Genomic DNA, 14219 nt, shown 5'->3' with positions numbered 1-14219 from the left:
GAGTTCCTGGATACAAGTTGGCCATTTTTACTAAATGGTTGAGATGTCCACTGTTTACATCTTTATAACAGATTGTTAAGAATACATACCTTATGTGTGCAAAATAAGTTATGATTTACAAGGTAATTTGTACACTCTTCACTTCGTTTCTTAGAATAGACCTGTGCCAGTGGATGCAATTTCATGAGGATAAAAAAGAAACCCTGAGAAGTAATGTTTTATTAAGATAGTTGCCATTCTCAATTGTATGTTAGTGGACAATGTAAAAAAGCTCACACTACAGTTTCCTTGAAATTACTGCAGTGTTTATAGTTTTTGGAGCACCTTTATCTCTCTTCCATTTTATTTTATCATTTTCAACAATATAACAATATCTTGTTACTTAAGAGAGACAGTTCTTAGGCTACCCATTCTTGTTTTTCTTAAGTAGCTTTATTGGAAAGAAATATATTTTTAAATTTTTATTTATAAAATAGGGCTGAAATATATGGATGATACAGCTTCATCTGGCTCACGTGACCAAAATTAAACTTGTCCCTCTTCTGAGGAACTCAGAACTTTGACCCATCTTAGATCATATATCAGAATAATGTGATTTTCCTTTAAAGGAGGAAAGTGTAATTAAAAGAAATTATAATAAGGACATATTCATTGAGAATTTACTGTGGGCCAGGCACTATTTTTAGTACTTTACTTGGATAATCTAATTTTATTTTCACAACAGCCCCATTATTTTCTGTGGTGCTAATATCCCCAGTTTATAGGTGAAGAAACTGTAAACAGTAAAGATAAGATTGAACATGGTTTTACCCAAAATAATTTTTGTAGGCCACCCTTTAAAAAAACTCAAGTTCCATGTTTATGAATATCCCATAGCAGATTATCATTGTGCTCGTCTTTAGTTCAACAAAGTGGTGAATTTCCCCCAACTTTGCTGGATTCTTTCTTTCTAGTAATAGTTTTTAAGTTGTTTACTAGCACAGCTGTCAAAAACAATAAGAGCATTGAGTCTGGCAAATCTGAGAGGGCAGTAGCAGATCAGAGAGGGGTAGAGGAAATCCTCATGGCAGTGGGATTAGCAAACCTCAGGACAAAGCTCTCACTAGAAACCTGGTTTCCTCAGAATGCAGTATTTACACATTAGCAGTCATCACATTATAAGAGTGAGATAAGGAGGAGGGAATATGATGAATTTCCTTTGCTAGCATTTAAAAATAATCAGTTTCTTCCTGTCTAAAAATTATGCTACTCCCTCTCATTTCTTTAAACGTATCTTTATGTTGTCCACACATTATAGTGAGTGGGCTTCTGTCACATCAGCCAAAAATCTCTGCGACAGTTTCGAATAAAAGCCTACTGCTTTCAGCTTTAAGTAGGAACAAAAAGTGCCACTTTCTTCCTTTAGGTATGACTAAGTCAGATTGTGTGTTTGGATCCCCTTCTTCACCTAGCCCTTTGAGACCAGCTGGTACATTTGTTCAGGTAAACCTAGCTCAAAACCGTTCTGTTTATTTACGGAACACTTCCTGAGCTCTGTGCTGGGCCTTCCTTCCTCCTGGCTAACCCTCCTCGCTCCCTGCCTCTGTGCCACTTGTGTGTACTGTGTGGCGAGGCTTGCTGGGCATCAGACAGTAGGGCCCTATTGAAGTACTCCTGCATGCATGTCTGTCTTTCCAGTTAACTTGCAAAATTCTGCCACCCACATGCCTAATTTCAACTCTCCTTGGATATGGTTTCAGTTTTAAGGCTGTTTCAGACACTCTTCCTTTCACTTTTGTAAACCAGTCTATTTCGTTTTTTAGGCAGTGCTTTTACATGAAGACAAAAAGAAACAAAAAACAACAATATTTTTGAGTCCCCAGTCAGGTATGTGGGTTTTAAAAAAACAAATGTGTGTTATTTTATTTGCTGCATACTTTACCACATGCCTTTTGAGACTCTTCCTTTGACTAAATGGTTTAAACAGGGACCAGACATCAGAATCCCTTGAGAGAACTTTCAGAAATACACTTGCCTTGCCTCACTTTCATTTCCTAAATATGATTCTTCAGATTCATCATGGGCCTGTATATTTTTTAAATTTCCAGGTGATTCTTACCTCTCCCTCCACCCCAGTAAGAAGCACAGTGCTCAGTTAATTTGTTCCCCTCCCATGCTTTTTATTTCTGCTTTAAAATTGCCACCATCTTGCCAGCAGTTTATTCTTATGGAGATTGTTTGCCATGCACCAAAGTAAGGAAGGAAAGTAATAGCCTATACTCCTCCACTCTTTCCTTCTCAGCTATTTCACTTATTTATTCTTTGATTTAGCTTCCCACCTCTTTAACTCAGGGCATTGAACTTGGCACTCAGTATGCCACAGTGAACAAACAAAGCCCCTCTTTTTCATTTACTGTACATTCTTGTCAGAAGATACAATAAGGAAGTAATCATATGGCAACAGATGCCAAGAAGATATAAAGCAGAAAAAGGGAAAAAGAACATTGGATAGGAAGATGGCCTCTTTGCTGAAGTAACATCGAAGCCAAGAATCAAATGAAATAAAAGGACAGGTCAAGAGGAAATTGGAGTTGGAGCTAAAAACAGTTCTTGTCCTCCAGTCTCACATAGGCACTGTGGCAGGAGAGGAGTGAGGAAGGGGAGGGGACAATTGTTGATAGGAGGTGAGATTCTGAATGGGTGGGTCTAGATTCTGAAGCTCCTTTGGCAGTGGAGAGGCTGGAGTTTGTTTCTCTAAGTAGATGAGAAGCTCTTGGAGAGTTTTTGGCCATGGACTGATATTATCTGAAGTCCCTTTTAAAAGGTTTATATAGCTGCTGGGTTGAGACTAGGGTGAAAACAACTAGAGGAGCAGCCTTGCACATGCCTATAATCCCAGTGACTCTGAAGGCTGAGGCAGAAGGATAACAAGTGCAAGTCCATCCTCAGTGTCTTAGCAAGACCTTGCCTCAAAATGCTGGAACTATGTAGCTCAGTGTTAGAGCACACCTGGATCCAATTCCCAGCATCACAGAAGGAAAACAAAAAGCTAGATGATTACCACAGGAGTTCAGGAGAGAGATGATGGCTTAGATTTAGAAAAGGTTGAGGAAGTAAGGACAGGTCAAATTCCAAATACTTTAAAATACCAGCAAGAGTTATTGATGGATTGGATAGTCAAGTATGAAACAAAATGAGTCAAAGATGACACCACAGCCTTTAGTCTGAGCACTGAAGGAATGGATGTTAGATTTATTGTCTTAGGCAAGAAAAGATTTAAGGCAGAAATTGAGGTCAGTTGATAGCTGTACGTAGTGGAGGAGAGATGTTAAGTAGCCATTTAGGCATACAAGCTGTCATCTGTTTAGAGAGGAGGTTCAGACTGGAGAAACAAGTGAGTATGGTCACTGTATAGCTAGTATTTCAAGCCCCTGTGTTGGAGTAAGGTCACTAGCAAGTAAATACACATGGAAAAGAAAAGACTTTGGAGACTCTGGAAATAAACAAAGGAGGCAAAGAGAGAAAGTGGTTGCTGAGGGAGGGGAAGGAGCTTGAGAGAGAGATCCTGGATCCATGTGGAAAAAGTGCTTCCAAGAGGTGGGCTTGACTATGTGAACTGCTGCTCAGAGCTCTGATGAGTCATAGATGGAATGGGATTTGGCAATGCAGAAGTCATTGATGATTTTGAAAAGTAACATTTCTTTGGATTGGAGGAGAGAAAAACCTGATTGTAGTGAAGTCAAGAAATGCTTGAAGAGGAAATACCAGCTGCCTAACCTCAGCTGTGGGCACAGAGACCAGGGCCCAGGCAGGCCTGTGGAACCATGCTGGAAGGGAAAGGGTAGGGAACTGCAAGGATCTAAAGACCCTTTTCTGGTATTGAGATATAGTGTTTGATTTTTGAAAGGGGAGGGATAAAATCGAGTTGGAAAAGCAAAGCTTCAACTGAGTGATTTTTTTAAGTATTTTTTAGTAAGAAAGAATGAAATTATAAAACACATTTTACAGACACTATTAGTAACTTAGCTTAATCTCTTTCTCAGTTCCTCTTTGGAAATTAAGCAAGTAGACCATGTGTAGTCATTTTTAAAATAATTGTATAGTTTATAAGAAAAACTTTTGAACTTGTAAAAATGTGCAACCCCGTATACAGTGGTTGCCCTTACCTATGGTTTCACTCTACTGTAGTTCCAGCTACCTGTGGTCAACCAAGGTTTGAAAGTACAGTACAATAAGGTATTTTGAGAGAGACCACATTCACATAACTTTATTACTATGATTGTTCTATTTTATTGTTAATCTCTTTATAAATTAAACTTTATGATAGATATGTATGTATAGGAAAATACATGGCATTCAATACTGTCTGCAATTTCAGGCATCCACTGGGGGTCTTGGAACATATTCCCCTGGGATAAGGAAGGACAACTGTATTCTGTGCTCAGCTTTTACACATTTTTGTGTCTTAATGCCAGGAGCAGAGTTTACATTTAGACCAGAGATATACATATGTCAGTTACAGCGTGAGGAGTCTTAACTGTCCCTTTGCATCAGTGTCAGTTGTTGAGGAATAGGCATTGCAGATCCAAAGCAGGTTCCCAAGTCCCACAACAGAGAGAACTCTCCTTCCATGGTCTTCCTAGCCCAGTCTGTCACAGGCAAGGCACCTTGATCACAACCTCATAAAGCTAAGAAAGCTGTGGACTAGGAGCATTCAGTTGTCTCTAAAGTTATTAACAGAAGAATAAATAGAAGTATTGTTCAAATATTTAAGTGTCTGTAAACAATGATCTAAACAGAGCTAGACATTTCTTTGATGTGTGAGTTTCACAGTTGGGTAGGGGGCAATTTAATGATTGGGCAAAGCATATAAAGTGGCATCAGATCTTTTCACAGTGAAAATTTAAAAGAAACAGGTTGAGATTGGTAGGTAGAATGAAATCAGAAGTCTTCACTTAGATGCAAAAGGGGGTTGGTACATGAGAAGCAGGCAGGAGGCCATATGAGGAAACAAAAGAGCAACTGGTTCCTGGGAAGGTATGTAATTGTTCTCAGTGGAATATGTGAACCTAAAAATAAGAATTTTTTGTTTTTGTTTTCTTTGGGGTACACCCCCAAACCCAATAGGCAGAAGAGAAGTGAGAATGGGGCCTATTATGAGGCAGGTTGATTGATCAGTAGAAACTGATGGGCTGGATCACAACCAGAAAGACCTGGGAAGGACTCCAACCGACAGAGGGTGTGGGAAACAGACTCCACCAGTTGATAAGACTTTTTTCCCATGGATCCCATGAGAGTTTGAGGATCAGAGAGATTCTATTTGTAAACAAGCCAAAGGGAATGTTATTTTTACAATCTTTAGCCCTGAGCAGCTATTTCCAAAACATTTTACATAGGAAAAATACCAGTCCTTGCCTGTTCAAAATGTTCACATTGGCTAGGATTAGGGAGCATAGTGTTTAAAAACATTGGTTCTGCAGTCAGATTGCCTGGTATCAGTCCTAGGCTTTGTGATGTTGAGAAACCTCTTTATCCTTATCTGTGAAAAGGGGATATCATAATATCTAACAAGTAAGAATATTGAGAAATCCATGTAAAGGCACATGTAACAGCACCTGTATGTAGTGAAAGCATAGAAAAGGTTCATGGTGGTGACGATTGCATTGATATACCATCTTGTGGGATATCACCAGGTCTGCAGGTGCCAGCATTGTTCCTGCTAAAACTTGTACACATCTTGTGCTGGGCACTGTCACACATGCCTATAATCTTAGTGACTGGAGAGGCTGAGGTAGGAGGATCACAAATTCCCAAGTCCAACCTGGGCAACTTAGAGAGACCCTGCCTCAAAGCAAAACAGATTGGGAATGTAACTCAAAGATAAGAGTGCGCTGGGTTCAATCCCCAGCACCCACCCTTCACCCTACCCCCCCCAAAAAACTTCACATATCTATAATTTTATAATTTTTTAAATGGGGGAGGGACACAGATGCTAGAGATGCTAGACATATACATAGCAATAACATTGTCAATTGAGAATAATTTAGGACTTTTCCTGGGTTAAAAAAACCTACAGATTAATAAATCTCTGAGCTCCTGAAAAAAACCTACCAATTTAAATTGATTACAAAAAAAATGTATTGCAGTACATATGCTACTTATATCAAGAAAATTTATATGCGTATAAAATGTATTCTTTCCAATAAATTGTACTCTGAGTAAGTATAAGGCAACTGTGATGCTGTCACATTTTCTCACAATAAATTTATGTAAATTATCTATTTGTTATAAATGTGAACTGTGTTTCAGTTATAAGTAGGATTAATTTCCTCAAAGCACTTCCTTTTCATAGTCCTAAATATATCTGTGACTCACTTAGTAGTTTCCTAAAGAACATATGTCAGTATGGACGGCCTTTGCTTTTACAATTTAGCTATGTGGACCTTGGTTTAAAAATTAGTTTCTTTGAGCTCCAAATGTCTCATCAAATTGACACCATCTATTTCACGGGGTGCTGAGAAGATTAAAGTACCCACCAATACTGAGCATTCCATCAAGTTCTTCTCCTGATACCAGGCACCAGTTCTTTCCACTAGGCTACTTAGAGTTATTAACTCCCTAATAAAATAGTAACGGGTAGAATGTTCTGGAACTTTCTACTTGCTGTTCATTGTTACCTCCTCCACATGCACACATCTAGCACAATACCTTAACTATTCAGTAGGAACAAAGAAGGCCCAAATGGGACACCATTCAAGAACCTGAGTTTAGAGTCAGGCACTTAGGTTCAAAATCTAGCCCAACCATTTGCTAGTCATGTGGCATCTGTCTAGTTCTCCAAGCTCCCTGTGCCTCAGTTTCCTTATCAGTTAATTGGGGCTAACACCCCACAGGACCATGGTAAGGATTGACTTCTTTTAGATAAAACACTTAACAGCCTCAGATCCATTTCATCAGTCAGTAAATTTTTTCTGCCCTTTGTTGTTGTCTTTAACCATTTCCAACCCTGCCACAATTTATCTTTTAAACCTATAGGGCAAATAAGCCCTAGGATTTCTTTCTTTCTTTCTTTCTTTCTTTCTTTCTTTCTTTCTTTCTTTCTTTCTTTCTTCCTTCCTTCCTTTCTTCCTTTCTTCCTTTCTTTCTTCCTTCCTTTCTTCCTTCCTTCCTTTCTTCCTTTCTTTCATTCATTCATTCATAACCCAGGAGCACTTTACCACTGAGCTGTATTCTCACCTTGCTAAATTGCTGAAGCTAATCTTGAACTTGAAATCCTCCTGCCTAAGCCTCCCGAGTCTTTGGGATTACAGGTGTGCACCACCACACCCAGCTCACACTGAAAATTTTTTAACAAATCAAGAGTGTATGGTTGGGCGCAGTGGCATACACCTGTAATCCCAATAGCTCAGGAGGCTGAGGCTAGAGGATCAGAAGTTCAAAGCTAGCCTCAGCAACTTAGCAAGGCCCTAAGCAACTTAGTGAGATCCTGTCTCTAAATAAAATATAAAAAGGGTTCAGTGGTTAAGCATACCTGGGGGGTTCAATCCCTGCCCCCAAAAAAGAGTATAGGGAGCTTGCAGTACCAGTCATAATTTTTTTATGCTTAATTATAGTGGTTTGCATATAACAATTTAGTATGAGAATCTCAGAAAATTAAGTTTTTCGTTTCTTAATCAGCCCCCTCCATCCTTTTTTAAAACAAAAAAAAACACTACTTCTGTCTTTTCATTTATTCCCTTTTAATCCCATGCTGTGAAATCTTAAAAATTATAAATCCTGCAAGAGATTGGCATATATCTTTTCTTGTAATGATGTATATAAACAACTTTTATCATTGAGCAGAATTTTAAAACCTGCTTATTAAAAAAATAAAAACAAAAAGGCATTCCTCTTTATGACAATAAATTTAAAATAGAAATAGTTTTACAAATAACGTGGGAAGAACTCATTGTCAGTGAATATAGATCATTCTTTCTTTGAGACCTTTCCTTAAATATTCCAGTCTATGAATATACCATTACTTAATTGTTCCTGTTGATGAATCTAACATACTTCATCTGTAATAAAAATATTTATGTAAATTGGATTTTAAAGCTTTTTCTTAAATCTTTAAAATATAAAAATTTCTAAGTTTTTATAATTTCAGGCTATATCATTCATTGATCATGTAACAAATTTACATATTTTAATTAAAAAGTACATTTTATGTTTATTTGCTGATGAAAATTACTTTCATTTAGTGAGACATAAAGTATTCCCCCATACATTCATGTATGTTTAGATCAGTGCTACTTATTGAATGAGTGAAAGTGGGTCTTTATCATTTCCATTCCTAATCTTTTTGGTTTTACAGTTTGTAAACATCAGGAAACCCCATTAGGTTTCACAGTAGTAAATTCAAATAATAAATTACTTTAAAAGTTTGGAATTGGAAAATGTATTTTAATTAACAGTGCCATTCAATTATTTTAATTCCTTCTTAATTATATGACCAAAAATTATATAGTGATATGTAACCAAAAATTATTTGTAATAGTATCAATGTAATTTTACAAAAGCTGAAAATTGGGGTTTTTATTAGAAGCATTCACATTTACTATAGATAAATCAGCATTTTGTTTGCCTCCTTTCCTCCTCACAATATTACTATGAAAAGGCTTTAAATAACTATTAAAAAACACTGCAAAACATAGTACACAGGTACAGAGTTAAATTTCAATTTGCTACAGGAACACAGTGCATCTTTTAAGAGACATTCTCAGACTCCTGTCTCAAAGAAGTCTATGCATATTCCCTACAAGAGATCAGGTTTTTTTCACCTCTGGGAAATGCACGACAGTAAGATTTGGATAGTTAAGAGATTTATGCCTTTCTTTTGTGAAGTGGGAAAAGAACAATTGTGAAAGGGGTGTTGGACAAAGAAGTGAGGAAGCTTGGAAATAGGCTTTTTTTTTTGTAATTTTAAAAATTTGTTCTTTTTAATTATACGTGACAGTAGAATATATTTTGACATATCATGTGTACATGGGGTATAACTTCCCATTTTGTGGTTGTACATGATGTGGAATTACACTGGTCATGTATTCATATATGAACATAAGAAAGTTATGTCCGATTCATTCTACTGTCCTTCCCATTTCCATCTCCCTTCCCTTCCTCCCACTCTGCCCTGTCCAATCTGGTGAACCTCCCCGCCCCCCCCTCCACCACCTGGAAATAGACTTTCTTGAAACTCTCCTTTCTTACATACCCTGTCAAGTAGGCTGGGAACACATGGACCCAAGTTTGAAGACCCCTGTTTATGTACCATATAATGAATATTTGTGTATTTGCCTATTTGTCAGGATAAACCTCACTTAAGATAGGTAAAAGTACGTACATTTTCACCATGATGCAGAATTGCCAAACTATGACTGTGGACAATCCCAGAGAGTCAATGACAAATATTTTCTCATACCCTGACTTCATGAAAATGGTCTTTTTATATTTTACCAATCTGAATTTCTGTGATAACCATCAAACTCTTAACATTTTTCTTGTTTTCATTATATCTTCATACTTATGTATTTGTATTTTTATCAGAGTATTCATTTCTATTTTTAGGAGCACCTTCTGCACAGTTCATTCATACTTTGTCAAATGCGTTAGAAGATTCTTCACCACCAACTCCTCTTACTTCAACGTCACTTAGATATGTTTGCCATACAGATATTTAATAGCTTGATTTAGCCAATGTTTGGGTAGTTTCAAATCATGCATACAAATCTTATAAAGTTTATGTTTTTCCCCTAGATTATATAAAAGTTCCATTTATTTTTCAATTCTAATAATTTGGGGGAGTTGTTTGTTCATTTTTTCCTTCTTTGGTACCAGTGACTTAACCTAGGGGCACTTAACCACTGAGCCACATCCTCGGCCCTTTTTATTTATTTATTTTTAATTTTGAGACAGAGTCGTGCTAAGTTGCTTAGGGTCTTGCTACATTGCTAAGGCTAAATTTGAACTTGCCATCCTCCTGCTTCAGGCTCTCATGTCATTAGTACTGTTCTTAGAAAAATATTTAATATTTTGAGAAAAGCATAAAACAGGTACAGATAACCTATTTTATAGAGAATTGATTTTTTAATCTTTGATTCTAAATAAAAGACTATTAAGATGCTGCATAGAAGTACCTTTTGACTATCTCTGGCCCATCTCTGTCAGGTCTTACTCTACTCTTTCTTTACAATAATAGAAGCATCCATTATTATAAATTAACTCTTATATATGTGTTCTTGATGAAGTTTTACATTTAAATGGCATATTGTAAACTTTAAAATAATATTCCACAACCTGTTTTTCACATCTAATTAAAAATTTTTTAAGGTTTTTTTATGTTGGTGTATGTATTTAGTATTTTGTATAATATTCCACTATATGAATACCTAATATTTATATTTTTATTGCCTAGGATTTGGACATTTATACCATGTCTTGTATTTTGCTGTTATAAACAGCACTGTAGTGAATATCCTTGGGGAGTCTCCTTGAACATGTAAGAGAGATTCTGTAGGTTTACTTGTAGGTCTGTACCTACAAGTAAAATCCTTACGTCATAGCATATGTGCACTTTAGCTAGATACTATCAAATTACCATCTTACTAGCTGAAAAATGCAGCTTCCCCCAGTAGTGTCTGAGCTATTTCCACAGATCACATCCTTACAAGTACTTGATTTTGTCAGAATTTTAATTTTTGCAAATTTGATGGATGAAAACTACTTTGGTATTCATTCTCATCTGTATTTTCTCGACTGTAGTAATGCTAAGCACTTTTTATATATATTCATGCCATTTTTTTCTCTTTTGTATATTTTTATTTGCCCAATTACCTGTTGGTGTTCATCTTCTCTATATTGACTTGTAAGTCCTTTAGTTATGGTGATATATGCTTAGGAAACTCCTTCCCATGATTTTATAAGGATTTACTACTGCTTGTACTTTGACTTTTCTTACGCTTACATTTAATTCCGTAATTCATGTGGAAATGAGTAAAGAAGCAAGGATATGGTTTGAGGAAGGAAACTAACTTCTTTCTCCCTCAGAAATTACATATTCAATAAATACCAGTTATTGAATAATTCATACTTTCCCACATTGGTTTGAAATGAAATTTTCATTATGTATAAATATTCTATTATACATAATCTCTAAAGAATTTCTCAACTCTCTCCTGTTGCATTGATCTATTTGTTCAGGCTCCAGAACAAAATTTAGTAACATCCTATGGTATGGCTGAATTAGTAATTCTCTTTCCTGTCCTTCACCTGTAAATATAATAAATTTTCTTTTTTCCTTTTTTAAGTCATAACTACCATATCATCAACCACAGCTTTATATGCAGAGTAGTGATGCAAGATATTTATTTCTAGTGCAGGAATTCTTTGCAATCTATTCTGTTTGGTTGCAAATGAGGACACTAATCTATATAAAGCAGAATCTTGAAAAGTTGAGTTTATCTGCTCTCTGCACCAACATGGAAGTAACAAATGGGTAAATGTATTAAAGTGATCATTCTAGCAACTTGTCTGCATTTAGAAAGAGTTGACTAAGCTTATGTTTAATATATGTCATATATACTTTTTTAATATCTAGCATAATTACTTGATTCAAAAAAGTGACCATTTTGATGAAAAAATTTCTGTAATTAATAAGTAATTTTATGACTTTTGATAAAGTGAGACTTGTTTCATTTATGTTGGGTTTTGTTTTTTTCCCCTCCTCTAGGTAGCCTTTCCAGTAAATATATGACTCAGGGAAAAGCCTCAGCGAAGAGGACCCAGCAGGAATCATGAGGGAAGGAAAATGCAGCACTCTACTGGCCACTCAGGCATCCGTATTCACTTGGAAAATTAGGTTCATTTCACAGGACATAGCAGCATAGATCAGGCTTCAACTTAACTTTCAAGGGAAATGTTGGATTTTTTTTAATTTAATGGTATTAATGAGGAAAAAAAAATTTTAATATAGTCTTATCTACCACCAATCCCCATAGATTTAAGGTTTTTAATAGAAAGCCATGATGTATGTATTTAAGCCAGGTTAAAAAAAAATGTAACTATGGGCCAGTATTCAATGAATACAGCTTCATGGTTTTTAATTCTTTCAAAGCACACTAAAAATAGTGTGCTGAAAAACCCCAAGTAAATTAACTCCTTTTTTCCCTATAAATCCCTTTTTTGTTTTGAAGAGGGGAAATTATATTTATTGTTGTTTACTGAATCCTTGTGTGGAAGCGTATCAAATATGTGTGAACTGCTACTGCTGTACTTAGGATTTACAAACATTATTTTATTGCTCTTTGTAGAAGTGATAACATGAACATGACTATTTATGTGAGCCTTAGTGGATATGCAGTGCCACTGAGAGATCTCTGGGTGTTTTCCTCTCTAATTTTAAGTAAATCGACAGAACTACTGCACTATAAAAATGAAGTCAGGAAAACAAGTAGTTCTGTTTGCTTACTAGTAAAAACATTTTCAAGGGAAAAATGACAAAAGTACTTTTTACTTTTTATGATATTCAGAAATTAGGGTGGAAAACTTTTTAAAAACCTTAAGATCAGTGATGCTGTCTCTGCCAATCATAAGTTTGATTGGCATCATTCTGGATCTGACTGGAGCCCTCACAGAACTATTTCTCTAACTTCACAAGCCTTTCCAAAGTAGTACATGGTCAGAACTATGCCTCCGTTTATCATTTTGAAATAAAATCAAAATTTCCACCTGTAATTTTATCCACATTATTTTCTAGTGAGAGTTCTAAATTTCATTAGGAAAATAAATCAAAGGAGTAAGGACCATGTAAATCTCAATCCCTTCTTTTCTGAGGTTTGGGGGCATGACGGACGAACACACACACACACACACACACACACACACACACACACGGTGCTAGGTATGGAACCCAGGGCCTCACACGTTAGGCAAGCACTCTATACCCCAACCCAAATCCTTTTTAATAGGGTGCACATAAAGTTCCCCTTGTTGTGTGCACTGTGATCATTGGTTTTTATTGTAACCCACTATATGCCAGACACTGGGTATGAACACAAAAGACACAAATTGAAGGATGCATAGAGTGTTACTGGCAAGAACTCCAATGTGAGGGGACTCAGGCAATATATATCTGCATATTTTGTTTTTTATTTTAAAAAAAGTACTTGAAAACATTCTAGCTATGGAAGAATCATCAAAATTAAGAACTTTAGAATTTGAAAGTCACAGGTTACAAAACAATTATTGATTATTCTTTACGCAGTTTAAACACAGACTCACGAATTGCACCACCTGGGATGACCCTGCTCTACGTGACTTTCTTCAGCTATGGCTTTTCTGGTTTCTTCTTTTCCCCTGGGGCATAAAAGTTGACTGGGCTACAATGCGAGTCACACTTTCTTTGAAAAGCCTGTTCATGCTGTTCTGTTGTCTCCTGACATTACAGCAGAAGAGAACTCTTGAGACCAGCCTAATTTTTTGTTCCCTTGAAAGTTTTATTTTTCAGCTTGGGTGCTTCTGTAGTTTTTATTTATCCCATAATTAAGAAAATTGCCTCAATCTAAAAATATGTCTCTCCAGTGACTGAAAGAAAAGTAATTCCAAAGACTGGGCCTGGGGCTCAGTGGTAACAGCACTTGCATAGCACGCCTGAGGCACTGGATTCCATTCTCAGCACCACGTATAAATAAATAAAGGTCCATTACTACTAAAAAAAATTTAGAAAAAAATAAATTGAATATTTCTCCCTATTCATTTCCTTTTTAATTTAAGAAAGTATTTTCTTTAGTTTTTGGTAACTTGTCTTTTCTCAGTATGTCATTATCTGTCATCTTTCCTTTTCATCATGCTAGGAAACTTCTCAAGTTTAATATCCACATGACTGGCTTGATTTTTAGTGTCACTGTGCTGCTTTCTTACTAATACGAATTTTGTCATTCTTTCTTAACTTACTCACCTTCTTTTCCTCCCATTCCTTTAGTTTACTTTTATATTTTCTTATTTTTTCATAGAAACTAGGCTTTCTTGTATCCTTTTAAAAATGTCAAATTTCCTACATTTTATTCAGATTTCTGTAGATTTTACCTAGTACATTGGAGTTTGTTTGATTTTTCACACTGGATCTATGGGACAATGAACAGTTTTTACAATGTAGACCTAGAGAATGGATTGCTTCTGGCTCTTCACTTGGGTGATGATCACAAACC

The 14219-nt window shown here is 36.1% G+C and overlaps 1 protein-coding gene across 5 annotated transcripts in view; it reads left to right on the top strand.

Annotated features, from left to right (window-relative positions):
• Nucleotides 1–12818, top strand: part of Tut7 (terminal uridylyl transferase 7) — a 59419-nt gene extending 46601 nt beyond the window's left edge. For 3 of the 5 annotated variants that reach the window (XM_047523893.1, XM_047523894.1, XM_047523895.1), the window contains exons 27-29: nucleotides 1406–1482; nucleotides 1803–1866; nucleotides 11744–12818. In XM_047523893.1, coding sequence (XP_047379849.1) covers nucleotides 1406–1482; nucleotides 1803–1866; nucleotides 11744–11811 — 209 coding nt within the window. In that variant the 3' untranslated portion in view covers nucleotides 11812–12818. The remainder of the gene's footprint in view (nucleotides 1–1405; nucleotides 1483–1802; nucleotides 1867–11743) is intronic. The other 2 variants (XM_047523897.1, XM_047523896.1) reach the window with 2 other exon arrangements.
• The last annotated feature ends 1401 nt before the right edge of the window (nucleotides 12819–14219 follow it).

This window comes from Sciurus carolinensis, chromosome 14 (assembly GCF_902686445.1).
Source record: "Sciurus carolinensis chromosome 14, mSciCar1.2, whole genome shotgun sequence".
In the NCBI taxonomy this organism is placed as follows: domain Eukaryota; kingdom Metazoa; phylum Chordata; class Mammalia; order Rodentia; family Sciuridae; genus Sciurus; species Sciurus carolinensis.
The sequence above is the reverse complement of the archived record's forward strand: the minus strand, read 5'-3'. Positions and strand labels throughout refer to the sequence as shown.